At 42.5% G+C, this 27,448-nt stretch overlaps 1 protein-coding gene across 2 annotated transcripts in view; it reads right to left on the reverse strand.

The window, feature by feature from the left end:
- Positions 1-27,448, reverse strand: part of PPARGC1A (PPARG coactivator 1 alpha) — a 374,024-nt gene that overhangs the window by 49,764 nt on the left and 296,812 nt on the right. The window contains exons 1-2 of one of the 2 annotated variants that reach the window (XM_075023878.1): positions 17,009-17,156; positions 11,741-11,920 (exon numbers count right to left, since the gene is read on the reverse strand). In XM_075023878.1, the coding sequence (XP_074879979.1) occupies positions 11,741-11,920; positions 17,009-17,056 (228 nt within the window). In that variant the 5' untranslated portion in view covers positions 17,057-17,156. Of the gene's footprint in view, positions 1-11,740; positions 11,921-17,008; positions 17,157-27,448 lie in introns of those variants that run through there. The other variant, XM_075023868.1, reaches the window with a different exon arrangement.

Consider the following 27,448-nt stretch of genomic DNA (forward strand, 5'->3'; position numbering starts at 1 on the left):
GCCACCTGACTCTTCCAGATTTATTCCTGTGTCCCTCCATCACTTTCCCTGTGTTTCTGCAGGAGAGGTTTGCTCTCTCTCAGAACAGAGCCTAGGAGAAACATCAATATTGAGCGAAAGCTAATAAATCCACCCACAGCACCCATCAGCACTATGCAGAGGCAGGCTTACAGCCTTGCAAGAGCTAGTCCTGATCTGGCTGTAACAACACTATATCAGAGCTAACAAGCCCTGTCTGACTAGTTAAAAAGGGAGCAGAGCATCTTCCAAATAACAGTATTTCTTAGCTTCCTAGTCTTTTGGGGGATTTTGTTTGTTTGTTTGTTTTAATTTTTTTTAAATTTAATTCTTTTTCTCAGGTCTGGAGATAAACAAGTCTCCATGTTGGGAGGTACTACTTAAGGCAGCTTCTCCGCAGGTTTGGTAGTTCCAAATCATGTTGACACAACTGCAACTTCAAGCTAGCATCTCCTAGCTGTGTTGTAGGTTACCACTTTATTCCCTGGGCTGGGCAAGCTCAGCAGGCTGTAACTGTTTCCAGCTGGCTGGGAGGAAGAGGAGCCTGGTTAGACAGCAGTGCTCCCAGGCCCCTGAAGGAAGAATAACCTGAGTTTGTATCTTCACTCAAAAGCCCCAAGGACCAGCTCTTTTCTTCTTTCACTACCGTTGCTCCTTCCAAGGACTTCAAAGCACACACCATAAAACAGGGATGGGATGGTCACTAGTACATACAAAGAGACTATTAGGCATTACCACGAGACAAGTAAATAAAGATGGTGTTTAGTAACTGAGGAAAAAAAAAAAAATTAAGACGAGTATGGTCCGGCATCACAGCCAAGGAACCTGGCATGCCAGCTACTAAAAGGCCACATGGAAGTACTGCAATTAACCTTAATTCATGGGATGAGATTTTCAGGGGTTAGGTATCCAGTGACAATGTTTAAAAAGTAAATGCACAAAGAAGTAATGTGCTGCCAGAACTGTAACAAAAAGATTGCATAAAAGTTATGCATTATGGATGATTTAGCAATATCATAGATAGCATGGGCTCCAGCAAAAAGAGTGAAATCATCCCTATCTTCCCATTTGTCGGCAGAATTTTAACAAGGGGCTCCTGGGAGCTCTTGGGGGCTCCTCCATGGCTCAACAGACAAATTAACTCATCAAAGGGAAGGTAGGGATGATTAACTAACAAGAGCCCCCTCCAGCCCATCACTGGCACATGGTTATTTCACCCAGATGGTGTTCACCTACCTGAAACTGGTAATGACAGTCTCAGATTGGATTTACAGAAAAACATAGATAATAAGGTGCTGCAAGAGTGACATGATAGGAGTTATTGGTCTGTGATGCTCTAGACTGTGCCAGAGGCAGCAGAGCTGTTTTGTAATGTTAGCCTCTGTTTTGTAACGTTATCCTCTCTGCCCAAGAGATTTCCTGCTGCAAATGGGAGACTTGGTCTCCAGAGAGGCATTTGACCTGACCCTTCCTATACGAGGGATCAACAGCAAAGAAAATGACAAGAGATGGCAACACTCCCATCACATACAAGCAGCAGCAGTTTGACACCCTTTCACTGGAAATGGATGAATGTCTCTGTAGCGTTAAGGACCATGCGATATTCTCCTATGCCTTAGAAAAAAAAAGCACAAGTTTTTCTGGCTTTTCTCCAGATGCAATTGAGGTGACAATTGGTGGTGTTTTGCCTGATATCTTCATACTAGTGTGAAGAGCGCTTGTTGGGCTTTTAAGGACAGTCAATACAGCCAAGAAAATCCACACCAGTCCTGGTGAGGGGAAAAAGTAAAGCAAACACAAAATCAGAAAAAGAATTTAAAAAATGCATAAGTTTCCCCCAGACAGGTAGAAATAAAAGCCTCTTGCTCCTTTTGTGCATGCCCGGAGGGTCAAATGCCTTACAGGGCACATCCAACCAGATGTCAATAAGCATGCACTTAGGTTTTTGTTTATTAAAATAATTGCATATGCATCCTTTTTTACCTGACAATTTTGAGATTTCACCAGTCTGACAAGCCTGTGAAAATAGACAAGCTAAGGACCTGTGTAAGCTAAGACTAGCCCAAGAGGCAGGTTTCCTTATATGAAAATTTGACATGAAAACCGAGGCCAGACTGAGAACACTTTTCATAGCCACCCATCTTCCTCTGAAAACTAGGATTTGGCCGTGATGGGCTTCTTGCTATATACAGACATGCCTCCTGGAGATTCTATAGTTGCTTAAGACTACAGCATAAGATTTTCCAGATGGGATCAGGAACTCATTACCAGTCCTAATAGAGTGTCATTTTAAGGGAGGAGAAGCAGCAGCAGAGGCACACGGAAATAATTCCTCAACTTCCTGCTCTAGGTGGCCCTGCCCGAGCAGGTGGGGTTGGACTAAATGAACTCCCAAGGTCCCTTCCCACTTCAACCATTTGGTGATTCAGTGAAGCCCTCCCCTGCTCCAAGTTCATTCTTCACCCTTTGCCAACCACACTGTCACCTGCATTACCTGGCTGCCCACACCTCACCAACAAGGCCTCCTGAAGTGGAGACAACAGACCCAAGGTCCTCTTCACTCAGTCTCAACCCACAGGGCCTGGCAGCCTGGAGCACATTATAGCTAGATGCAGCAAGTCAACTGATGCATATTTAAAAAAAGAAATAAATCCTGAACACTAGAAAACTTTTAAAACTCTCATCATACCTGCTTTTCACTTAGGGTCACTGACTGCTCTGTGGAAACGTGCAAGCTTGCAGCGTTCTCACCAAAGTCAAAATCCCAGTAAGAAGTCTCACTTCCCTAATGTTTATTACCTGCGCTCTCTGATGCAGCTCCTGAATTATTATGTCACTGCTTAAACAGCAACTTGGGAGAACAACAATTGTTTTTTTCACAAAGGTTTAGGAGTACTTTCAGAAACAATTTTGAGTTCCCTCCAGGAGAAACTACCATTGTTTCTTCTAGCAGCTCACGGGGAAGCAGAACATTCCTCTAACCAGACCAATCCTCCAGATAACCAAGTTATCATCACTTCCTTGCAAGTAATCTCTTGGGTGAGAAACAAGTTTTCCACCCAATTTCTCTATTTTCACACAAGCATATCTCCTGTAGGAGAGATCTGCAGTCCATCAGACCACTTGATGGACTGCCCCTCCAAATCCCTATAAAGATTTAATATCGCTGAGCCCTCAAGGGGCAGATAGAGCAGACTGAAGTGTAGAGGTGTAGGAAGTTCTCTCCGCCCGTTTGACACCTCTAACCCTGTAATGTGCTCAGAAGGGCTGATCCTCCTGAACTTCATGTGATGAGCTAGATGGCTGTGAGCAGTTCAGGCAACTCAAAGCTGTCATAAATCAACAAGTCAACAACACTTGCCCAAGGCTGCCACCACGGCTTCTCACAGAAAATACTCTGTTGTTCTGATTATCGTCTTAGTGATTAGAAGTACCCATTATGGACCAGCACCCCATTGTGTTACTCACAGTAAAGCACAAAAGCACAGATGTGTGTGAGGAAATTGAAGTATTATTCCAGAGCGCCACACAGCTCAGGCTTCATGACAACACCAAAATCTCAATAGGTTTTGGTTTTGTGCTTTCATAAACAAAACTCAGTGATTACTGCATGTGGTAAAAAGCAAACTCCAATCATGGCCCTTCAGACTCATCACCACCACAAAGTGCTAATTAATTTCTCAATCATTATGAAGAAACGCTGTTGCTCTGTTGTGTCAGAACAGAAAACTCAGCCAAAGCCACCAACTATGTGTTGCAAAGGGGCTGATTTCCACAGAGACCTGAAACCAGTCTGCGTGGCTGAGCGTGCATAGATGCCTGTGCGTGCCGATGCTGCAGTCTGTCACTTGCAAACACAGGCTTTAGGATCCCGTATGCACCTGCACAAAGCTATCAAAATAAAACCCAGACACTGGAGAAAAAAAGGCCCAAAAAGCTGGCTGGGGCACTCTTCCAGAAAAGGTTGCAAATTTCTGGTGCATCTGACTATTAACCACTGTAGAATAACAAGAGCTACAAGTGGATAAGCTTTCGCAGACACACATACACACACATACTCTTCCTTGTATTTTTTTCTGCTCATGGGGAAAACAAATTGTTCGACATAATCCAATACCAAAACTTTCTCCCTGCAAAAAATTTGCTCCGTGCAATTTCCTTCTCCTGACGTACACATGCACAATAGATTAGCAGCACTAAGAAAAAAAATTCCTAAATTAAGCCTTGCTATGATTTTATCCTTCTGTAATGGCATGGGCCTGAGTTAATGTTAAGTGGGATGGGGCAGCAGGGGAAGAGCATGCCAGGGTTAAGATGGAGCATTTAGTAGCAATTAGCAATGATGCACAGTGCAAAAATAGCAACAATAAAAAAAAAAGGAAAGAGGTTATACTAGAAATAAAACCATTAAGGGAAATAAATTTAACAGTTTAGCCAATTAGCATTTGTCCAAGAAAGGCAAACTTTCTGTTGCTGTTGTTAAGCAAACGGGGAAGAAAAAAACAGAAGGGTGTTATCAGAAATATTTACTTCCCACTAGCAATGACTCTGGGAATGTTTTTCTAACAAAAGACAGAGCCACTGTCCCACTTTTTTGTGACCCTCTCTGCAGTTCTAGGGAGAAAATATTTAGTTCAACATTATCGTAAGCTAGAATATGGCTCTATTTATGTGACAAGTTGACAACATACAATTTCATGCTTGTTGAACTGATCTGTGTTATATATTCAGTGCGAATATTATGAAGCCTCACCATTATAAATATGAAACAGTATACACTTATTCAAAATAACTCCAGCAGTAGCAATTTATAGCTTGGTTGTTTGCGTGCTTATGAAGTCCAAATGCCACCTTAAGAAGCTGCATCTCACTAAAACAGATGTGGAGTGTGACTGTGACCAAAGTGGATTTAAGATGACCTCTGTGAAAGGAGGCTATTACATTTTGGTGTGTATGGCAGCTGACACCAGTTTGTATTTAGGTATGTAGCCAGTGGGAACAGAGTGTAACACAGTGTCCTCAAGTGCTGGTTTTAACATGGGCCAAGACATTTGTCTAATGACCTAATTAGCTTACTACTGTTCTGGTGAGAGTTAGTCTTCCCTCTTGTAAAAAGGACAGGTGCTCAGCAGAGCAGAGACACGATGAGTATCTCAAGCCATGGCTGCTCCAGGTGAAATACCTCTTTAATGGGACTGTGAAGGGGATCAGTTGCGTTTTGATTGCGTGCCTGGGGAATGGTCTTGGTGGCCTCATACATCAAACAATAAGCTCTCAAAGCAATTGTTTTTTGCTCAATTGGGGCTTCTTTCCTGCCTGAAGGCTTCAACCAACATGCAAGGTTCCTGCATTAAAACAGAGACGTGTTTCGACAGTTTGTAGTTTGTCCAAGCAGGAAAGAAAAGGAAGCAGCAGCACACCTTGCTAACACTAGATACAGAGCATTTGCATAAACTCTTCCCAATTACATAGCAGCTGGTTCGAGTAAAATAAATTCCACTTACTGCTTGAGCCTTTTTAAATGTCAGCATAGCTAGTCATAGATTATAGTTCACATACATCATCCCCATAGATGTAATGTTATTGTGCTGGTCTCCTATTTAGTAGATGGAGAAATCTGAGTCAGGCCAGAGACACTGGAAAAGGTAACGCATTCAAACACACAAGAAATGTGACATTGCTCCATTAGGAATATAAAAATTCTGGCACTTTCACTCAGCCTCCGCTATTTTCTTCCCCTGGAACTGAGGGTCTTTCTTCTAGTCTCACAAGCGGTTTTTATGACACATTGTTACCTTTTATTGTTCTTATAAAGTTTCCTATCCCAAATCTGCATCTTTTGCCTTTTATGTTTATTGTTGTATTAAACCTACAATGTTGTCTGTTTCCGTACTAAATCTATCCTGTAACCACATACTGTACATTCATTTCTCTAGGACCTCAGTAGCTCTTATCTGTTTGCTTTTATGATCTCTTATGAACTGCTAGGAATAGCAATTTGCAGTGCTGTTTGTAAAGTCATCTCAGCCTGAACTCAGCCTTCCCCTGTTTTGCCATACAGCGATACTCTGCAATGAAATTCCATTTGCCATAGAAGCATTTCATTGCAGGATGCATTTTAGAGGGACGCAGGTTCCCAAGTACCCTATGTGTGCTTATCATGTGAAACATTCAATGTGTATGAATCTGAATTTCAAAAAACCCTACTTATTAGAGCAGGAAACTACATGTTGACACGAGATGGTCCTGTGCTACCTTCAGATTCACCAATGTGCTGCCCACTCTACATTACTGCCCAGAGCTACTTAGTTGTGCTCTCTGAGGCCTCAGACATGCTGCTATGCCATTCACCCAATCTCAGTTCTTTTAAGCACTTTGATAAGCTTTATTCTGCCATTATACCATCTAGAACATTAAACACAATGTTTAAGTTCTATGTTAAATCACAATCAGTTCCTATTAACTGTTCCAAGCTCCTCATTTTTATCAACAGTTACTTTATTAAATCCTTAATAATATAGATGGAATAGTTAGTTAATTTGTGTGTTGAGCCATGGATGTTAATTTGTAAACATAATAACATACTGCAATCATTTGCATAATAGCATTTTAATCTTTTTAGTAAAAGCTGTAATTCCCTACAAAGTACGCTGCAGTAGAAACTAAGTGACTATTGGTAATAATAAAAAAGGCCTTAAAATTCTGATCCTATTATAGTGTTGGAACATACCCAAACTGCTACCATAATCTCTGAAATGTTACTGTTCTCTGATTTAGGTGTCTGTGTCAAGAATAAAAATGAAGTATAACTGGTAGCAGTAGACTATTTCCTAAATGTAATTTAGTATTCACTAAGCACCAGCACTTTGCAAATAGCTCTGAGGCTTTCCTTCAAAGTTCAGAGCTCTAGTTATGCATATTGTGTGAGGTACACCATGCAGCTCACCTCCAGCCTCTGTTGTGCTGAATAGATGGCTATGATAAATCATGCTGATTTGGCACTGAAGGGCATCAGCCATCAAGGATTTGACTACTATGTCTTTTTTTCCCTGAGATTATATCTCCTTGAACTGCCTGCCCTGGGCTACTAGTTTTGGAGAAAATTAAAAAGTGGAAAAAATGCTAGGGGAGGCCAGTACAGAAAGTCTATATAGGCTCAGCTCTCTGGAAACCCATTAACACCAGTCACAAGACTGGCAAAGAAAACATTGGTGGTTGTTTAAAAGTCAGGCCAAGTCATTTTACGCAAGATCTGGTAATTCATTAATCAATCTGGCTGCAAACCTTGAATGAATAACCTGAAATAGTGAAAGAGTCTGGCTGCACCACAGTACATAAGGGAGTTTATAATGTGAACCAATGCAAATTACCCTGGTGATGTTTAAGGCTCCCCTCTACCCTCATCATCTTCCTGATGCAAACCCTTCCAAATAAATAAGAAATCATTTATCTCCATGAATTTCCCTGCTGCCAGGGGCAAGACAGTATGCATTTCATTATGCATCTCCTTCTCTCCCCACATTCTCATTGCTTGTAATACAGCGTTTTTTGGCAGCCTACAATAAAACATAGTAGCCTATTTAGGCTTTCCAAATACACAGCACATAGCACAGTCTTGAAAAGTAACCTGGGCTACACCTATGCAAAACAATTAAAAATAAAGTCATGAAATATGATGAGCATCTCTCTGGAATACAGAATTATGTAAATAAATGAAATCCACAGAAGGGCAAGCAATGTGGGTTTTCTGAAGTCTTTTTAAAGGCTAAAAAAAGTGTTTTGCCAAGTATGAGAATACCACACTTACAAATCTTTCTGATTTTACACAAGGTCATTACACTTTAACAGGTTATTGCCTATCTATGGGCTGCATTTTCTCTTAACATCAGTTGAGTTATTTGTAAGCAATGCCAACAAAGAGATATATCCACCATAGACATGTTCTCTCTCCATAATTCTAGGCATGGGCCATAAATAATTTTAAATATGACTAATCTTACATGATAGGGTACAGTATATTTGAAGAAGTTTCAGGGGACAACAGTTTTCGTGATCAAAAAGCCTTCTCACTTGTGCCACATTAAGTTGTATGGTTGTTCATGTTTTCACATAGCATTGGCTTTGAGAACGAAAAACTAACCATTTTGATTTTCTAGAAGTAGCCAAATCAGTTTTTTACAAATACAATTTTTTAAAGTCTAGTTCTTCACAAAACCAAATCATGAAAGTGAATGATGCAGTGAACCACCTAAATAACTGGTCTTGAGTGACTTGTTAACTATTTACTTGCATGAACTTGTGTCAATAGACAGTGCCCTGAGGGGCCAGAACTCCTTCATTTTATCTTTCCAGTAGTCAGAACAACAGACAAAGAAAACTAGGTGAAAAACAGAAATGATCAAGCTCTGAATAGAAAGAAATCAACTTGATTGATAATAGGCATATGTACACACATTGATAAGAAGAGCCTCCGCACTGGGGCAGATGGTACAGGCTTGATTTGGGACTATTACAGTTAGACTGGCATGTGAGTAGAATAACGCAGTGATGAATTAGGTGTGTCTACAAAATACTAGTGTATTTTAGCACCAGGGTGAAGGCCAGTATCTCATCACACCTAAGTGGATGAGAGCAGGGATTTATACTCAACAGTTACATACTATCTAGACTAATTGGACCTTTATCTTGCTTGGCTCCTGGTTGCTACTAGAACTATTAATAATTTCTAGTCGGTGAGACTCCCAGTGTCACTGGGAGTGTCTAAGCTTGTGGGTGCTCAGCTTAAGCAAGCTTCCAGGAACACGATTTGCAGAAAGCTTGAAAATTCACTTTCTGAAATACAAACCTTTCTTAAAAAAAAGTGCACCAGAGACATCCAGGAACTTTGTGAAGGGCTTTTGAACACTGGCCCTCACCTAGACCATGCCACATGTACTGCATTAATACCTCAAAGGAGAGTGTGCTTCATTCAAGGTTAGGTTTGGCAATTAAAACTGTATGGCTTGTGCAATTAACGTTGCTCTTGTACTTCCTGACATTTGTTTGCCATATTAGTTCTTTCCCTTCCACCCCAAACAGACTGTTTTTCTATTTTTGTATGACAAGGCCTCATCTGGAAGCTTAAGTTAGGTAAAACATGCTACTTCCATGATGATATGAGAGAAAAAGAGAAAAAAAAAAAAGTTATTTTCCTTAAAAAGAAAAGCCAATGCAGATCAATATGGAAAAATCTAGAGGTTACCAAATGGGAAACTGCACAAAACTTCCATTCTCTCAGCTAAAACAAATAGTTCCTCGCAGAGTATGTGAGATAGTCTCTGGAGGAAGAAGACATCTTCTGTTCTTGAGCACCCCCAGTCGTCACATTACATAGCGGCAGAGGCGAGAAATAGTGCAAGTTATCCAGCTGCATGATGGAGAATGGGGACAGGGTTAATGTATGGGAGGAGAAAATAACTGTTTCATTCCCATCTTCCTAGGCCAAGCAACCAAGAAATGTAAACATAACAGACTACGAAGCTGAAAATAGTCTAATTTTGTGTGCAGTATTGCAAAATGCTACTAGAGCACAACTTGTCCCTATAGGTAAGTATGGGCCAAGCTGTGCTGTCAGAGACAGCGATGCAGCCTGCAACTGCAGCCAATGAGTGTGAGGAAATCCAGGCATTTGCAAAGAGGACAACAGAATTTGCCTGTTAGGAAAGCAGCGGCGTATTTCATTTCCAAACCATTATTTCTGACCTATTAGTTGCTGCCTACATGCATTCCCCCAGCTGCATACCACATATTTCTTCACACTGGGGCTGCTCATCCTCAGACGCACACAAACGTGCCTGTGAGAGGTTACATGTAATGACCAGTACCTCATGTCACCATCTCCCAATGAGGTTAAGTACAAGCCTATCTGGTCTTGCTGTTTGCAACACGCTTTGATTTTCAGAACGGGAATTGTCTCATATAGGAAGTGACAGTTCCTATACAAGGTGTGTAGAGGAATCATCACTACCTCTCCGAGACAATTTTGTACTCGGCAGCTGTGGCCACCAGTGCAGCCAGGCAGTTACTCACAGAGCAAGCAAAAAGCCTGTGGTCAAGTTCCACTGGTTTTACTGGAACAATTTGTGTGTTTAGAGTTGGTAGATGCTTAATCATATTACTTATCTGGAACTTATACTTTGAAAGTCTGCATCTTCAACTGATTTTTCCAAAAGGAAAATGCCTCTGCATTTGGCTTTTAATGAATGAGGAAAAATAGATCTCCTTGGTTATAAAAAAGGCAAAGTCGCTCTCTACCACGCTAGCTGCAAATGTGTCCCCTGCCCCCTGCCTCCCTGCTACTGACCATCCAAACCTACACTACCCTGCCTGAGGCGGTACAACTGCAATTCAAGAACAAGACAGGGTTTGGAAACTTTGTAAAACAAGGCGCGGAACATTACACAACTAATGAAAAAAGAGGGCCTAAGCACAGGGCTTTGCAGGGCTAATTTCATTTTGATTTGAATAAAATGCATTCCAAGTTGCTTGGGTGTAAATGATAGAAATTGAACAGAGAGGACCAGTTTCTACTCTCAGTTACACTGGTATAAATCCAGAGTAACTTCATCTGCATCCGGGAGATCTCCGTGGGTTTAGTGCTTTATACAAAAAAAGAAGAATTTCATTCAGGACATCTTAGGTAAGCATTTTACTATACTGTTTCAGTTAATCTTTTCCAGCCCGTAAACTCCACTGGGATCATTTGGGGCCTCCCCACGCCAGCAGGCCAGCCATACTTCCGGGAGCTGTGGCACCTGCCGCATGAGAGGCAGCACCCGTGGCTTGCTGTTGCACAAGGTCTTCCTGCCAACTAATCAATTTATTGTCCAATTTCCCAGCGAGTGGACGATCTATGGCATCTCCTGTCATCAAGGAGGGAAGGAGGTTAGGGTTCAGGAGGGGCATGGCTGCCCCATAACTACGAGGCGGAGAATCATGAAGGCTTTACACAACAAAAGAAAGACGACTGGAGACAGAGATAAAGAGACAGTAACCCTCCTCTCGTACACCCTGATCCTCAAGGCAGAATTGTGAAGAAAACATTTAAATCTCTCTACCACCCTTCAACTTCTACTTTAGGACTGCTCTCCACCAGGAGATCTATGAAACACCCCAAACGATGTGCTAGTTCCTGAGCTACTGACAGCCCTCGCTGCCTTCTCTGCCACATCCATTCTTTTTCTCCCCTATACATCAAGTACGAGGACCTCTCAATTTGTGTGCAAGTGCCTTGCACGGTAAGGCTCTGAGTGGTAAAAACCTTTATTAGAAATGCTCCAGCTAGTTATCATCTAGCTGCTGTGCTGCACTCCGCTGCTTGCCGGGGAATGCAAGTGAAGGCAACAAACATGTTTCGACTTTTGTTTTTCTTTGTAGCTGACAACTGTGCAATTCCTCGTCGTGACGCCACAGGGCAGTATGCTCTAGGCACTCTTTAGCTATTTCCTATCAAAAGTTCCATTTAATTCTTTTCAAGGCTTTTTTGCCCCCCTCTCTCCGGATCGCAGGCCTGGTTTTGATCATGAGGATTAAGGGTGCCTGTCAGAACCCGTAACGCACATCACCACGTTTGCTGTCCCTGCATGGGGGAAAAATAGTAAAACTGTTGTCCACCAGGCTAAAAAAGATTAGAAAAAAAGCAAGCAAGGATTTTGCAACATGCACTTGCATCACCTTGCCTTACCTCGAATATATTGGCGGGTTCATTGCTGTACTGATTGGAGATGATCTCTGACTGGTCGCTGTACCACTTGAGTCCTCCCAGAAAGCTGTCTGCGTCCAGGTCGTTCACATCTAGTTCGGAAAGGTCAAGTTCTGGGAGATCTGGACAAAGAGGCTGGTCTTCGCCAACCAGAGCAGCACACTGCAGGAAACAGCAACACGAAATAGTTTCATTAATTACCAGGAATCTATTAACTTTAATATCATGTGATAAGAATTAAGCCTCGATTAAGCAATGGCACAGGGTCACTAGAATTGACTTTGTTTTCTGGGAAAAAAACCCACTAAGTATTAGACTGGCTAGCTCTATGCAGGTATGCAAAGGGGAGGGGGAAACAGTAGGGCATAAGCTGCCTTCTCTATCACATCTCTGTCCAGGGGCAACGACTTTCCTTCTCCCTAGACTCTTTGATAACAGTTGTGTTCAAAGCTTTATTAACTCCAACAGCAGAGGCCAAAGCACGGCCTTATTCTCCTGCTTCAGAGCAAACCAGTGCAGGTAGAAGTTACAGATGAATACCTCTGGGCAAGGTCTGTCACGCATTTCCTGATGCATTCAGGTTAAAGAGGCACAGCCTGTTACAGCCTTCAGCCCTGGAGGCTAGCTCAAGCTGGAGATAGTCACACTTTCACTTCTACAGATCCTCACCGTAATCCTTGAGGTCAGTCATGATGGTGGCTACCATGCGGACACAAAAAACTACAGGTCAGTGATGCTGCTGTGCTCCTTCCCCAATGCGCCCGATGCACAGACCACAGCCACCCAGTTCCATGTCAGAGTCCTGGCAACAGAAGTGCATTCTGAAATATCCCTATATTCACCTTTGGGTGACAGGTATAGTTAGTTCACGCAGCCTTTCGCCTGCTTGGTGTGAACACATATATTGGCCCAGCCAGTTTCCTAAGTGTCCCCAGACAGCGGCTGCAGTGAGGGTTCCAAACCAAACGGGTTCTCCTCCTCTGGCAGCCTCTGATTCAGGAATCCTAACGTAGAGGGTCTGTGAAACATTTTGTTTGAGGTAGTAAACAAAGTCTAGTCTGCATGGATCCTCTTCAGCAGTGCAAAATGTTTCTGTCTCCACGACTTACAAAGAGAGTAGTGATAAATACAAATAAACCTATATGCTAGTATGAAGTTAGATAGGGTATTGACTGACCTACTAAGCAAGAAAAAATTAATAGCACACATCCACTTTAGCATGGCAATTGAAATGTTAGAGTATCCACCAAAACCATTTCCTAATTATGGAAAACACATAGTAACAGCCTGGCAAATAGCAGAGTCCCATACGTCAATGCTGCTCGATTAAGCAATTCCTCCTGCACTGTACCACATACCCTTGTAACTCATCTCTGAACATCTACGTTGATATGGGTATACTGCAAAACACACATAAAGCTGCAAAGGCACCAGGCGCTGAATGGTTAAAAGCCATTTAAAGTTGACTGAGTCTAAGTCAGTCGCCTCAGTCTTTCCACCCTGAGTATTTCCAGCACTCTGTTAAGGAGAGCCAACAGCAGGTCCTCCTTGACTCCCGTCAGTTGACTGGGTGGCTTGAATGATTTCCCAACTTCTATTTGGACTGAAGTCAACCCCAAAAGCACCACCTTCTGAAGACAGATGTCTGTAGGGCACTAACACAGTGTCCTCGGATGCGAATTGCTCAATACCAGTTATGTCACTCTCTCAAGGACCGCCTTTTACAATAATGCAAGGGAGAGCTGCTGAAGGTGCATTTCATTGAGGTTTTTATCCCTGGGAATCTCCATGCGTCTGCAGTGCACGGGCTGGATGCAGCAGCGCAGCCGTGAGCAAAGATTTTGTCTGTTGGCACAAAGACTCGGTGCAGCTGGTGCGAGCTATAATTTACCAGACAACTTCTATGTCTACCAGGACACTACGAGATAATCACAGAATAGGCCAAGGGGCAAGGGAGCCGAGAGGCTGCAAAATGAGGCTCTGAAATAGCAGTTGCTTTTCTTCCTATTATTTAAGGGGCTGCAGAACTTTAAGAAGTCAAAACCCCACTTAAGTAATTTTCACTGCGCACAATTTTTTATCATTATTTTGGTCATAGGGGAAAAAAAAAAGGAAAAAAATTAGAGTTCCCTCTTCTTTACTGCGAGACAACCTTCCGGCAGCAATCTTATAATGCAGAGATGACCTTTTTGATGCTTGGCCGAAATCTCTGATCTCATTAAAGGATAATCTAGTTTTTGACTGAAAAGGTAGATTCTCAGCATCATTCTCAGGTTTGTGTTGTGGAGGTCAGTAGCGTATAACTGATACCGTAGACTTCTAAAGTATCCTGCTGATCTGTTACTGCTTTCGTTTGTAAAAATAGCTTCACTCTGTGAACCACCTACTTAAACATGTTTACTCTTGGTAATCTGCATTTTTAAGTTCCTACAGTGGGCTTTTGAAGTCACTTAAACAATGGTATTAAAAAAAAAAAATCGTGCTCATCGCAGCTTTCCTTTGCCCATAGTGACTGCAATGTCACCTAAAAAAAATTAATTGCTGAAATGAAGTATATATGCTCTTGCCAATGTTGACATGATAATAAAATCAATGTTTCTGAATATGACATTATGCTTCTAATCTGAGACACATTAGTAGCAAGTGTTCCTGTTATTAATTTATATTTGGCCTTTGGATGATGCCAGATTTAACACTCCAAGTCCTAAACCTGTCCTCATCTGACACGCTGATATTTACCGTTTGCCTATACATCTGTAACAGGTGCACCTGCATTGCTAGCATACGTTTTAGTGTCTTCCCACCGTTATTTGATATGATAGTTATTCCATAACTATAGCCTTAATTTTATAATAACATTTAGGAGGATAAAGCAGTCACTAAACACAAAAGGCTAATTACGGTGCGTTATTTCACTCCAACAGACTTTTTTTCTCTTAGTTCAGGCGCAAACAATAAATTAGCTTAACTGCACTGACGATAATGAATCATTATAATTAAGTATAATTCTCCATTAACCTTTTGGACGTTTTTGTGCCTTTGAAGGTAAATTAAAAAAAAAAAAAAAAGACTGGACTTGTGCCATATTAATTATATTAATGAAAAAATAATCTGCGTTTCATTTTTAACAAGTTTTTCAAACAGTCAAGGGGATGAACCCCAGAAAGAAAGAGAGACTTGACAGAATGTGTGTCATGTGGATTCTCTCTATCAATCTTCGCAACCTTACTGTACATCACCTTCATTAAGCTGTGAAGCACTGGGGACGCTGATCAGCTACAGTGATGCAGGCCTTTATTAAGCAACACGCCGTCCTGTCATTATGTGAGCGAGAATATAATACATTTTACGTTGACAGCAAACATTAATGATTCAAAAAATGAAAGCTGCCTCCGGTACCTGCCGCCTGTGATATTTTAGATCAGTAAAGGTGATCCCCTGAGCCAAAGCAGCACGCAGACGCTACTGTATTGCTATAGGAAGTGCAATGCAGGAGCACGTTGGTAAAATCCTACACACAGTTAATCCATCCACCACAAAATTAATATTAAGATCAAACCTTTTTTTTTTTCTTTTTTTTTTTTCCCCCTGCACTGTGAAAAAGTCATTGACATAAATTATCTATTCTGTTACTAGCTTGAAATTACTGCAGGAACTCTAGTGATTAAAATAAATCTTCAGTATTTCCATATAAGCTGGTTCCTCAATCAGCTCCTAGCAGCATTAGGAATAATACATGATGGAAAAATGAAGCTTACGGCAGCTGAGACCCATGCTACAAGCCAGACAACAACCCACAGGATACTCCAGCTACTCAGAAACAATTAGGACTTTGGAGCCAGAAAGTCATCCACTTACAGCCTTGACTCATAATAGCTACAGGACATATGAATTATCCATATCTATTCCACTTTACCAAGAAATCAAAACAAGATAAGAGCAATTACAATATGCAAACAGGAATCAGTGGATACAATGGCAAGCTGCAAATATTTAAAACATGACAAAACAACTTGAGAATCCGCACGCATGCTCCGCCAGAGAGGAAAAATATACTGGAGAACATGGTATCGTTTTTACTTTAGCTGGGTAGCTCTCTACGGCATGAACATCTTATTTAAAAAGCATCGCCTGTAACCTGTTTTTCCCTCCCCCGTTGCCCGAGGGGAGCATTTTAAGCACTTATTCCAAGCTCGCAGCCAGAGGGTTAGTTCCTTTGAGCAGGTCTGTATTTGGGATTCCTCTCCATGGGGTCCAAAGAAAGTTTGCCTCGCTTCGCAAGTTGCCCGAACTTTCAGGTAACGCTCCATTTTGTGGAATGCAAACATGCCGAAATCCTCAAACCTCACTTTATACTCCAGAGATTACCAGGGAGCTGCTTGCTTTTGCTTTTTTTTTTTTTTTTCCTTTATGAATTGTAGCCAGCAGAAGCTGTGGATTTGATGTATTGCCGTCTATTTTTACACAAGCAGCAGCGGCGGCGGCAGCAGCAGCAGCGGCAGCAGCAGCAGTTCACACAGTCCTGCATAAACTCTATTCTCATGGTTCATCCTGTTGTCTCTGTTGTACAGTGGGATTTAACCATTTGTTGGACTACTCGGATCGACTGCGAACCCTGCTCTACGGGACATTAGCTACAGCGTCATTATTCCAGTATCACAAGAAGCAGAGAAATGTCTCCTTCCAGAAATCTCTTTTAAAAGCATCTAAAGCCAAACAACAGGGTATTCATTCTTGTGTGCGTGTTTGAATTCTGCAGCTGATAAACAAGGAAAAAGCCTTCGACAGAGCACAGTGAAACAAGCAATTAAAATACGAAGCCATTGGTTAATTTTAACTTCTTTTTTGGGGGGTGGGGGGGCGGGGGGGTGGGGAAGAAATGGTAATCTTATTCTAAAGAAACATGGCATTTTTCCAACCAGGCCACTAAACGCCACTGGAAAGCCTTCAGACACCGATTCATATCAATATCTTAGAGCATAAATATTGCATATGACAGGAAAGCTAGCCAGAGGCACATGAAAATAGTTTCCAACTGCAGGAGATACTGATGACAGGAGCTCAGCTTTGATTTGCTCGAGGCATCGCAGAGTAACCTTAAAATAGCAAACTTACTGGAGTTCAGATAAGATTCGGACTTGTTTGCAAAGTACGCCGCCTCGGCCGTCCTGCCGCCTCCCCGAGGAGCCCCCCGGCCCCGCCGGCCGCCGGCGCCCCACGCGCGCGCCGCCCACGCCGCGCGCCCCTCACCTCCAGATCACTCCATACAGAGTCCTGGTTGCACATGTCCCACGCCATCCAGCTGCGGAGCGACGGCAGGAAAGCTGGCAAACTACAGTCCAGAGGCAGGCAGGCAGCAGACACTCATGCAGGCAACGAGACCCTCTCTGAGAGTGAACCGAAGGCACCTGTCTTACTACTGTTCCCCGTCACATGACAAAGCTATTAAAAAGTAGGCTGGGCTGTCACTCATCCAGCCTTCTGGTGCCGCTGCTCCAGCCTGTGACGTCACCCAGGGGCAGACCCAGCCTGAAGTGAAGTAAATCTTTGCAAAACCCGCTCAGACCTCGGCGGCCGCGGCACCACGCTGTGATTCAAAGCAGATTTCCATCCCCACCCCCCAAAACTCTGCTCCTGCCATAGAACACCCCCCATCCCTCCCCATCTTCTTTAATGTCTTGGCTTGCTTTATTTTGCTTCCCCCCCCCCCCAGGCGAACAACAGGCAGAACTGCGTTTATTATAAAGAAAAAGTGAAGTAACTCCAAGGCGAGCTACAGCCCGCTTACCCTGAATAGCCCGAGCCTAACCTTTGCAGCGCCCGTGCCGGCTCCCCGGCGCTGTTTCCTTTGGAGAGGCTATCCCAGAGTTCGTCAAAAGTTACACCTTCCAGCATTTTTTTTCACTCGGGGATTTTGCACCTCGCCAAGTATTTTAGTTAGGTTAATGGTTTCTCGCCGATAATTGCGACTCAAGTTAGTTTGTTCACACCGAATGCACCAGCAGAACACGACCCCCCCCCAAGCCCCCCAGCATTTCTCTGGAATGGAGTAAGCATCTATAAAAAACATTCATAGTTATCTCACCTGCTACAAGGAGGGAGCCTGATCCCGTTCCCAGCTAGATTACAGTATTTCTCAGCTGCTCTTTAATCACTTCTCTGTCTCAGTGTACTCCCCCTAAAACCCAGCGTTGTTAAAAGCAACTGCCACCGTCCTGCCCAGAACTCCTGTGACCCCCGCCTGTTTTCTCCTATAAGCACTGCTGCCTCAGGGTGCATTTCTGTATAAACATCGTGCACCAACCCCTCTGACCTGGACCCATCGTTTTCTCATTGAAAATAAAAAAAAAAAAAGCGCTTGTCGTGTGAAAACCTGGACACGCTGTTAACAGAAGCGTCTCTTTGTCGAAGCCTTTCCTAGGCAATAGGCGCTGCTGCAGGTGCAACTGGTTTATGGTGCCCCTTTGCACTGCATACACAACAAACTCCAGGTACCAAACTGAACTGCAAAACGTTGCCCACAACAAGGAGAAAAAACAAATATAAAGGTCTTGTTGAACTATCCCCACCTGCCTGCTTATTGTCTTAAGTTGCAGGTTTTTTAATTAGCTGGGTGCAAAAAGTCTCGGGAAATGTAAGCGCTGGCTCTGTCGCGCTGGGCTACCAGTCAAAGTCACAAAACTATAATTGATCATCCTCCTTGTCATGAAATATTCATTTTCATTGTTATTTGCAAACTTGAGTATTCTAAAGGCTAAATGAATTCAATTATTATACAAGGCTACGGTGATTTTGCTGAGAGAAAAAATAAATACAAAGAAGTACAGTTCTTGAAATAGCCTTTTTCCCACAGACATTGGAAACTTCAGAAATGGTAGGAGGTCTCAGATATATTCTTAGCTTATTTGTGTTCCCTTGTAATTCATTATTGCCAGTCCTGATAAAATGTACAGTTTTCCCAGCTTGTGCTTAAGTTGCAAATCACATCACACTGTCATATTTTCACCAAGCACAGATGACAAAAATGGCATTGTTTTTACTTTACTTAATTAAAAAAAACCACAGCAAAATACCCAATGACTACAGAAAGCCCTTCCTACAAATGATTAAATTAACGGTATTGCTTTGCTCTCATGACAAAAAAAACCCCTCATTTCCTTCCCAATTATATGCTGATTCAATGATAAAACTGCAGTAAATTATTAAGATCTGGGGCATAGGTGAGTACCTCTACCCCCTGAACAGTCAACTGTGAAATAATGCCGGGCTCCTGCCTGCCTGGAGTGGAGTTGGTTCTTATTAATTATTATCTGTGGATCCATGGCTGGTGGAATATTCCTCTTCAATACCTACTTATAATTGTGTTCATTGACTGTGCCGAATCCATCATCTGTTTTTTTTGAAGTTTCATTCACACCTTTTATAGAAATGTATTTACACTGGAACATTTCATATTGCTGTTTTGGATATTTTGACCTGCTCATGTTGTTTCTATTTTCTACATTTCCATTTCACTGCTTTCCCTTCAAATTAGCAAGTTAACTGATAAATATAAACGGTGACCTTAGTGGTGCTCTCACCATACAAGCTTTAGAGATTGGAGAACTTAGTGCACTGTAGACAGTGCAAGCAATAGGTAATAACAAGAGAGTCCCCCAGAGCTCTTCTATGGCCATGTCCACAGTACAGCTTGAACTTTGCTGGCAGTTCCAGCGTTACCTGGAAGGGATGCCAAGCACGATTCCAACCACAGAAGACTGCAAGGTTTCAACAAGGGTTCCCCATTGCTTGGGATGAATTTATTTTTTTTTTAAATTGAAGTGTCTAACCCCAGCCATAGTATAAATTTAATCGTTAGGATCCTTTTTTTCACATGTTTTAATGATGTGGGTTTTTGAGCGTAGTGCCCAGAAGAGGAGAAAAGCGAGGAAGGCGGTTGCAGTGGTGGTGTAGTTTGCAAACAGCGCAGCCTCAGCATATGTAAATGAAGCCTGTGAAACCCAGCCAGCACCTAAGCTGCTCTCCTCAAAGGAAAGCCTGTCTTCTGAACATTCCCTAGTAACTTTAGTAATGCTTTCCCCTAGTGTTTTGACAACACGAAAGAATTGCACAAACATCTTTCCAGGGGCAATATCTGAGCATGCACACATTATTTGGTTCCATAACAAACCCATACAAAGAAAACCGTCTTTCAGCTGGTAAAGTCTGCGGGTCTGCTTGACCCAATCTGCCCTGTTGAGATGTCCATCATCAGACCGCCTCCTCCACCACTGCGCTTCCCCTGTTTTCAGGTTACTCTGTACCTAGTCTCAGCGATTCCCAAATTTTACCTTTTCTTCTTCAAGGGCCATAATTCAGAAAGTTCTGGCAAGCCTTCCAACAGCATTTGGGCACAAATTCCCAAATCCTGATACATTTTTTAACAGGACTGGAAGGTATGGCTGCCTGCAACAAGGAACAGAATTCAAAGACCAAAGCCTTCAAGTCCTCTGTCTTTGACTTTCTCTTGGATTCAGCATTCATTTTATCTCCTCCTCCTCTTCCTTCACCCATGTTTTCTAACTATGGTCATGTTTTTATTCCCTGTAATTTAGATTTCTTGAAGAAGCTACTGATTTTGGAGCCCCTGTGATTTTGAAATCCAAAACTTAGTCCCTTCATCGTGGCACTGAGGAAGAAAGAATTTCTTTCCTTGCCCCCAAAACTATGGTACTTCTGACTTACAGCAGTTTGCTCCTCTTCCAGTGGAGTAAGGACAACCAAAGTTGTATGTAAAAACAGTGCTGAAGTTTCAGCAAGCAGAGGTTTGCAAACCAGTTCTTACACCAGTTCAACCCCTTCCGCTCGACCCTTCAGGAGTGAATGGCCTTACAGCAGAAGATCAGGCAATGCTGTATATAAAAGAGCAAACTGCACTCCAAAGGTGTGTTAGTGTGAATGGTGTTCTATATAAAGTATATGTACCCTATTAATTTTTTATTAGAAATCTTCCTTCTGTGCATCTTTACTCATATTTTTTGCACAGTCCTGTATTTGTTTTCCAGTCCATTCTCTCTGTTCCACTTCTATCCTATTTGTTTGCTGATTTTTTTTTTCCTTCTCAGCTTTTTTTCCTTATTTATCCAGTTCATCCTACCCAGAATACACCCTCAATAGCGTAAGCCACTGAGTCAAACTCCTTGAACTTCTGGGTTCATTGGTGCAGTAATTCTACAATGGAATGAAGCAGCGTGCCCTCTCCAATTTTGCTAGGGCAGTTATGAACTGAGATTTTGATTTTTTTAACAGAGGAAAACCACGATGGTGCTCTGTACCAGCTCTCTGAAAAGCTCAAGAGATCTGGGCCAAATTAATTCCTGGCCCAGCTCTGGGCCACAGGCTGCTGTCTGAAGAGCTGTGTATTAGAGTCCAAAATAACTTTCTCCGAACAGCGATGCGTTACTGACATTACTGACACCAGGCTGAATTTTGCCACATCTGCCTTCACAGACCGAGGGCTCAAATAAACAGCACTGAATGCCAGGGGAAATCACTTGCTTGTTCACATGCAAATGGACCTGACTGTGAATATTCACTATTAGTGCATATTAGCTGATTATCAGTGTTAACCAGGCTTGCAGACAAGCAAGTCTTCATAGTGCTTGTAGCAAAACCCTCCAGGAGTGCCTAAGTGAAGCATGAGCACGGGTACACACTACAAGAAATCTTCCTAAATTTTCTCATAGCTCCCTGAACATCTCCCTCTTCAGAAGCATATTTCACTTACTCATTATTTAAAAAAAGAAAAGCAAAGCTACTCCAGCTGATTACATAAAAAATACATTTGTCACTTGTTTCCCCCCAACATTTGGAGCATATGTTCTCCAGGACCCACATTTGCTATGATTTGCAGGAAAATCCAGCTTGTCAGGCCTGTTAAAAGCAGCATGAACAATGTCTTTCACTCGGGAGTTACTGTTTCGCAGAGAGACTAATCTGTAAAAGAGCATCTACATTTAAATTTATTGCCCCTATATGTTTGAGAAACGGAGCCATGTAAACACATCATTTTCCTGGGGAGGCTTTGGTGCTGTTTGAGTGCAGACGCCCAGGCAAGCCAAGGAGACAGATTCCTGTTTTGCAACTTCTTGCACATTGGCAGAGCAGGCAGGATGACGTCAAAAATCGCAGACCATTGCAGATCTTCATCATCTCTCCTTTACTCACCTCACTGCTGATATTTCCTTGGAACAAAAGAAATAATAAAGTTCTTTTTTTTCCCCTTACCCTTCCACACATGCAAGTCCCTGGGAAGAGACCAAAACCTGCTCACGTCTGGTATTCTCAGACCCAGGGAACTGGTTTCTGGCATTCCTGTTCAGTGGCTGGGGGCATCCCCCCCCCGCCCCTGCACTCAGCAGCTGTGCCCTTCCTCTCCCCCTCCCAGCCTCGCTGGGATGCTCACCCCCCTTCTGGGGACAGGCAATTGTCTTCTCCAGCTTCAGCCACCACGGGTAGAACCTGGGGAAGCTTCAGGGGTACACCTATTTCTATCTCTCTGCAGGGCCCTGGAAAACCCTTCCCAATTCCTTCTCATTACCCCTATTACCACCCACCTTGCACCATCTTCCCTGGGGCACCTGGAGCCCTTGTTTCCGGATCTAGTTTTTACTGACTTTTTCCGAGAGGGATCTGAAGAGGGTGATCCCAGGAACAACCACCATGGATTCAGTATCTTAGGGTACAGAAAAGATTCCCTGATGCAACCGCAAGCGATGTGGTGGGAGCCCAGGCTGTTTCAAAGCGACCGTTCCCCGCTGAGGCTGCCACCCAGCCGTCACACTGCATTTGGGGCTTGCGTTGCCACCTGGCCATTTAGCCACTGAGCCAGGAGCTCCCAGCTTGGAGGGAAGCTGTGGTTCCCGGGCTGCCACAGCAGCGCAGGAGAGCACGCTCCCTGCCAGATCCACGCCAAGGCTCGTGGTAGCTAGTGGAAGAAGAAAGTCCCCTATTTCCATAACGTAACCTATCTGCTCTCTAAAATGGCTGGGAAGGCGACTGCAGTGGAGCACACAAAAGTCTGCAGCGCCGCACTGGAGAGAACAGTAACCTTTAAATACTCTAAAATCAAATCTTGTTTTACACAAAATCGCCATGGTAAAGTCGATGTGAATGAAGCACCTTTGAGTGAAGGAACAGAGGGAAAGGCAGTGGACAGCTTTAGTGCCTCCTAGCAATTTTTTTTAATAAACTAGAGATGACAGACAGCCTTACCAACACATCTCTCATCTTCAAATAAGACTTTCTTCAGACAGAGCTCAGTGGAACTGAGTCAGCCTTTTTTCTTGGGCCTAGCTCTTGGCATTTTTCATATTAAAACAAAGTATAATGTGGAAATAATTCTGAACTGTAGTCATCTGATGGGATTTTAGCAACACAGGCCACAGATTTGCTCTGCTACAATTCCAGGCAAACAAAATAAAATGAAGATATCACACAAAAGAACTGGAGGGGGTTTTGTTTGTTTGTTTGTTTGTTTGTTTTCAAATCTGCTTATGCACCAAGTCACCCTTTATAGGGTTATGCCTGGCTGCAGAGGAGGGCGAGCTCCTGTGGAGACTGCTGTCAGTGGGCAGCAGAGCTTCATGCACGCAGCAGTCAGCACTCACTGCTTGGCCTCTGATGGTCCTGGACCGCAGCAAATGTCCCCTTCCCCAGCTGCCCAAAGTCCCTGCACCCCATTTTCCCAAGTCAGCCAAGGACAGGCCAAGAGGAGACGGGGTCACCTCAGCGCAACAGCCAACACAGTCTCACACAGACAAGGGTCCTGAAGGATCAGCTTTGCCTGACCTCTTAACTAGTAGCTCCTGCCAGCCAAAATTAAGCCCTGAAGTTATTTTTAGCCAGAACCCTTCATGAATTGCAGCTAACTTGCAATATGCAAACTAGTGACTAGTGCTAGAGGAATCCCTATGGGTTTCGTGGTTCCACTCTCTGCTCAAAAGTCCAATTATTCATTTTTCTTGAAGCTGCAATATTAATCTAAAAAAGTTGCACAAATGGCAAGAGATGTCATCCTCCCTCCATCCCCAATTCTGATAACTGAAATAAAGGAAGATAAGCATTTAGCCCAGGGGTTATTAGCTGTACAAAGTGCAGCTGTAAACCTTTGGAGGCTGACCCTTCTCCAGTGATGCTTTTGATGAGAAATTTGTCAGTACTTCCACCTTTGACTCAGGGCCAAACAAACCAGTACAGAGATGGAATGGGAGAACTGCTAGCCATAGAAAGTTTTGGCCTGAGTTATTATTTTATTTTTATTTTGTTTCATTCTATTCTATCCAAATCACTTGCCTGCATACCTGTACAAGAAAATGCAGTAAAGTAAAAGGGGGTTAAAGTGGCTGGAAGGGGTGACTGATCTAAATCCTTTGGAAGGGAATGGGAATTTTTAAAAGGGTTTAGGCAGACTTTGAATCAGACCTTATCACAGAAGATGGGACCAAGACAGTTCAAAGCAGAAAATCCTCCACACATCTCCACCTTCTTTCATTTTTATACTACTCAGGCTTCCCCAGCTTTCCCCTGTGAATGGAACAGGGATAAAGCTCTGAGATTGCATCAGCTATCACCATTTTGGATATCTTTGTTCCCGAGAAATTTAGTATTTGCTGAACATCCTTTGCCCTGGGGCACTGGTTAGTCTCATAATTATTTTATAAGTGGGAACCATTGAAGATTCATACCTCTTCCCAAAAAGAGGTATGACTGTACTTTCATTACTTCATGCCAATCAACAGATAAGACAAGTTTGCTACTTTCAGGTTTGTCCCTAATGGGTCTCTACCATCATAAAATTCCCCAACAATCTGACACAATTAAACATTATTTGCTGTCTCTGCTCTGCTGAACTCTACATGCAGAACAGCAAGCCAGGGCAATGCATTTAACCGAAAGCATTGAAAGGACTGTGTAGGATTCACACTGAAACAGAGACTTCACTGGAGTGTACCTTTCCCTTTTGCCCATTGCAGACTCCCCCTTCCTCTCTGAGGAACAAAGAACCAAGCAAAAATAGGAAACTGTCTGAACGGAAGATTATTTTAATTTATGTTGCGAGTTGCTGTGCGAAAAAACCCTCTGAAAAAACAGCAACCAACACCAAAGAGCACTTCATCATAATATTATTACCAATTTATTAAACCGAGATTGCATAGACCGGAGAAATGAGTGTGACACATCCCCAGGGGTTTTCTGGAGGTAGACCTCCAGCTGTTTCATTCTCACATGCACTCCTGTTTACAAAGACACGGAAAAATGTTTGCGCTTCAGTTCAATGCAACACAATTTTACATTGTTTGCAGGTTTTCTTTAAGGCAGGGTAGGAGCGTGCACAGCAAGCTGGAGATACACACTTTGGGGAGGCAGGGCTACCATCTTCCAGGGAGAGTGGGGGAAACACACGGCGGTTGTTAATTTATATCCTGGACAATGCTATAAATCGAAGCATCACTGACAATTCCTGCCCAGTAAACATGCTCAATTTCATCTCCCGTAAAAAGGCAAGCAGGCACTAAATAGCAACACATTTTGATTTTCATTTAGCCACTTTAATGATAGGTGATGTTAGCTGAAAAGATCATTTATCTTCAGATTTATTTTATACAAGATAAAAGGCCTTGCCAATTTTTTAAAATTCATTTACACAAGTGAATAAATCTTCCCAAACAATAAGTGGGAAAGTCATATTTCTTTAACTTTGCTAAAATCTGAAAATGCTGATCTTGGAGTGAAATAGACAGCACTGGCATTTTAATCAAGAACATAAAGACTCCTCTTCTAAATAAGAGGCACAGGTTTACTTCAGAAAAAAATATCTCCGAACCAGAGAACAGCCTTTTTAATGCATTTTGTCAAAAATCTCTGAAAAATCAGGAGAGACACGTGCAATTTTTATATCACCTTCATTTTTAGATCAGTCCCAATGTGAAAGCTACCTAAAAATAGACCGAACCTAACCTTTCAAATATCTATACTGCTGCATACCAGAAACACAAGCTTTCAGTGCCTCTCATGGCTTTCAGAGCTTTGTGCTGTGCCTGTCTTCTCCTCTAGCACATTATCCCATGTTGCATGTTGTGCCCAGGCACCAGATGAGCTGCAAGTTGCAATGTGCAGCACATTGCAATATGCGATAGGTGTTCATTCAGGACATGCAGCAAGATCATCAAAACCGGCCTTCCCTTTTGGCTGTTTGAGTTTGCCACAAAAAGGACACCAGCAGCATTGAACCTAGTAAGCGGTGATGTGCAAATGAAGCTGTGCTGACCGACCCAGCAGCTCTGCTCAGAAAAAGCAAGCTGTCTGGTTTGCAACATACCACTCTTAAAAACGTGAAGGGGAAGAATAAGCTCTTTTGTCTTATTGTTTGCTATAGTGCTTGCAGACACACTTCTACCCATTTAAAGATGAGACTTTCCAACAGTGCACTGAACTCTGAGTGACTGGTGTAGAATTACAAGACAGCAGAATACGCGGTAACTATTTCTTTGCATTGCACTTTCTAATTTGTGATTCTGCTTGGCCTTAACAGTATAGGTCAAATTCATACCAATCACAATCTGAGCAACTTCAGGTCAGTGGTACCTGAAAAATCAATAGCATTTACGTTGATGAAGTTATAACAAGGGTGATTTTGGCCCAGGCTGTACAAATAATTACTTTTATTGTATATATTTTTCACTGAGTATTATGCTTCAGTGAATATATTTTCATGTTCTCTACTGCTAACCACTCTGCTTAGCAGGTTCTGAAGCCACACCAGGAGCTGGAACAGGAGAAATCTGTACTAAACCAGGTTGCAGGGCTGCCCTGGAGGCTTTAAGTGACTGTGACTTTTGCTTACACGAATAGAAAATCACCCTTGTACCAGTTGTTAGCTAGCTACTCCTAGCAGGAACAAGCTCGAAAGGACTTGCTTTTCTTTCTTTACTTCATGTTCTGCTCCGATAGAGTCAAAAGTTTATCAAGGCATTTTACTCTGTCAAAAAATGAACAAATAACTTACGCTGATCAAACAATGAAACAAAGCAGCAACAGACTAAATGAGTTCTTTCAAAGAATTTTGGATGGAAAATGTCTTACCTGCTGACAGGGAGGCAAGAATAGCAAACAAAGGCATAGGAATAAAAACTATTCAATAAAATATCGATTTCATTATCACCACCTATTCAACTTAATTTTCTTGGCATCCATATCCCTAATGCAGGTTTGTGATAGATCGTACAATCACTTTTTAATTAAGCCCTACTGTGCTTTGTATTAAGAACAAGGCAGTAGACATTATGGCACAATATATCTACCAAAATATTTAATGCTTATCCTTTTCATTTTGGTATTTAAAAGTTGTTCTCTTAGGAGGTGGTATCAGTATTTAACAACATTCTTGACAGCAAGTATAAAAAACAGAAAGCTTCATACTTAATCTAGCCATGTCAAAACTGAAACCCCTTAAAATAATTGCTTTCTGAATATATGGTATTTCCATTGCATTGTTTTATTATTACCCAGCTTTCAACATCGTAAGATGCAAAACTTGTTCCCTCTCCTACATACTGATGAGATACGAAGTGGCACAAGGATGGAAGACTGACATTTGACCAATACAGTTGAATGGTACATGAAACATGTTATCGTGTTACAAGAGATATT

This window comes from Buteo buteo, chromosome 1, assembly GCF_964188355.1.
Source record: "Buteo buteo chromosome 1, bButBut1.hap1.1, whole genome shotgun sequence".
Classification (NCBI taxonomy): Eukaryota; Metazoa; Chordata; class Aves; order Accipitriformes; family Accipitridae; genus Buteo; species Buteo buteo.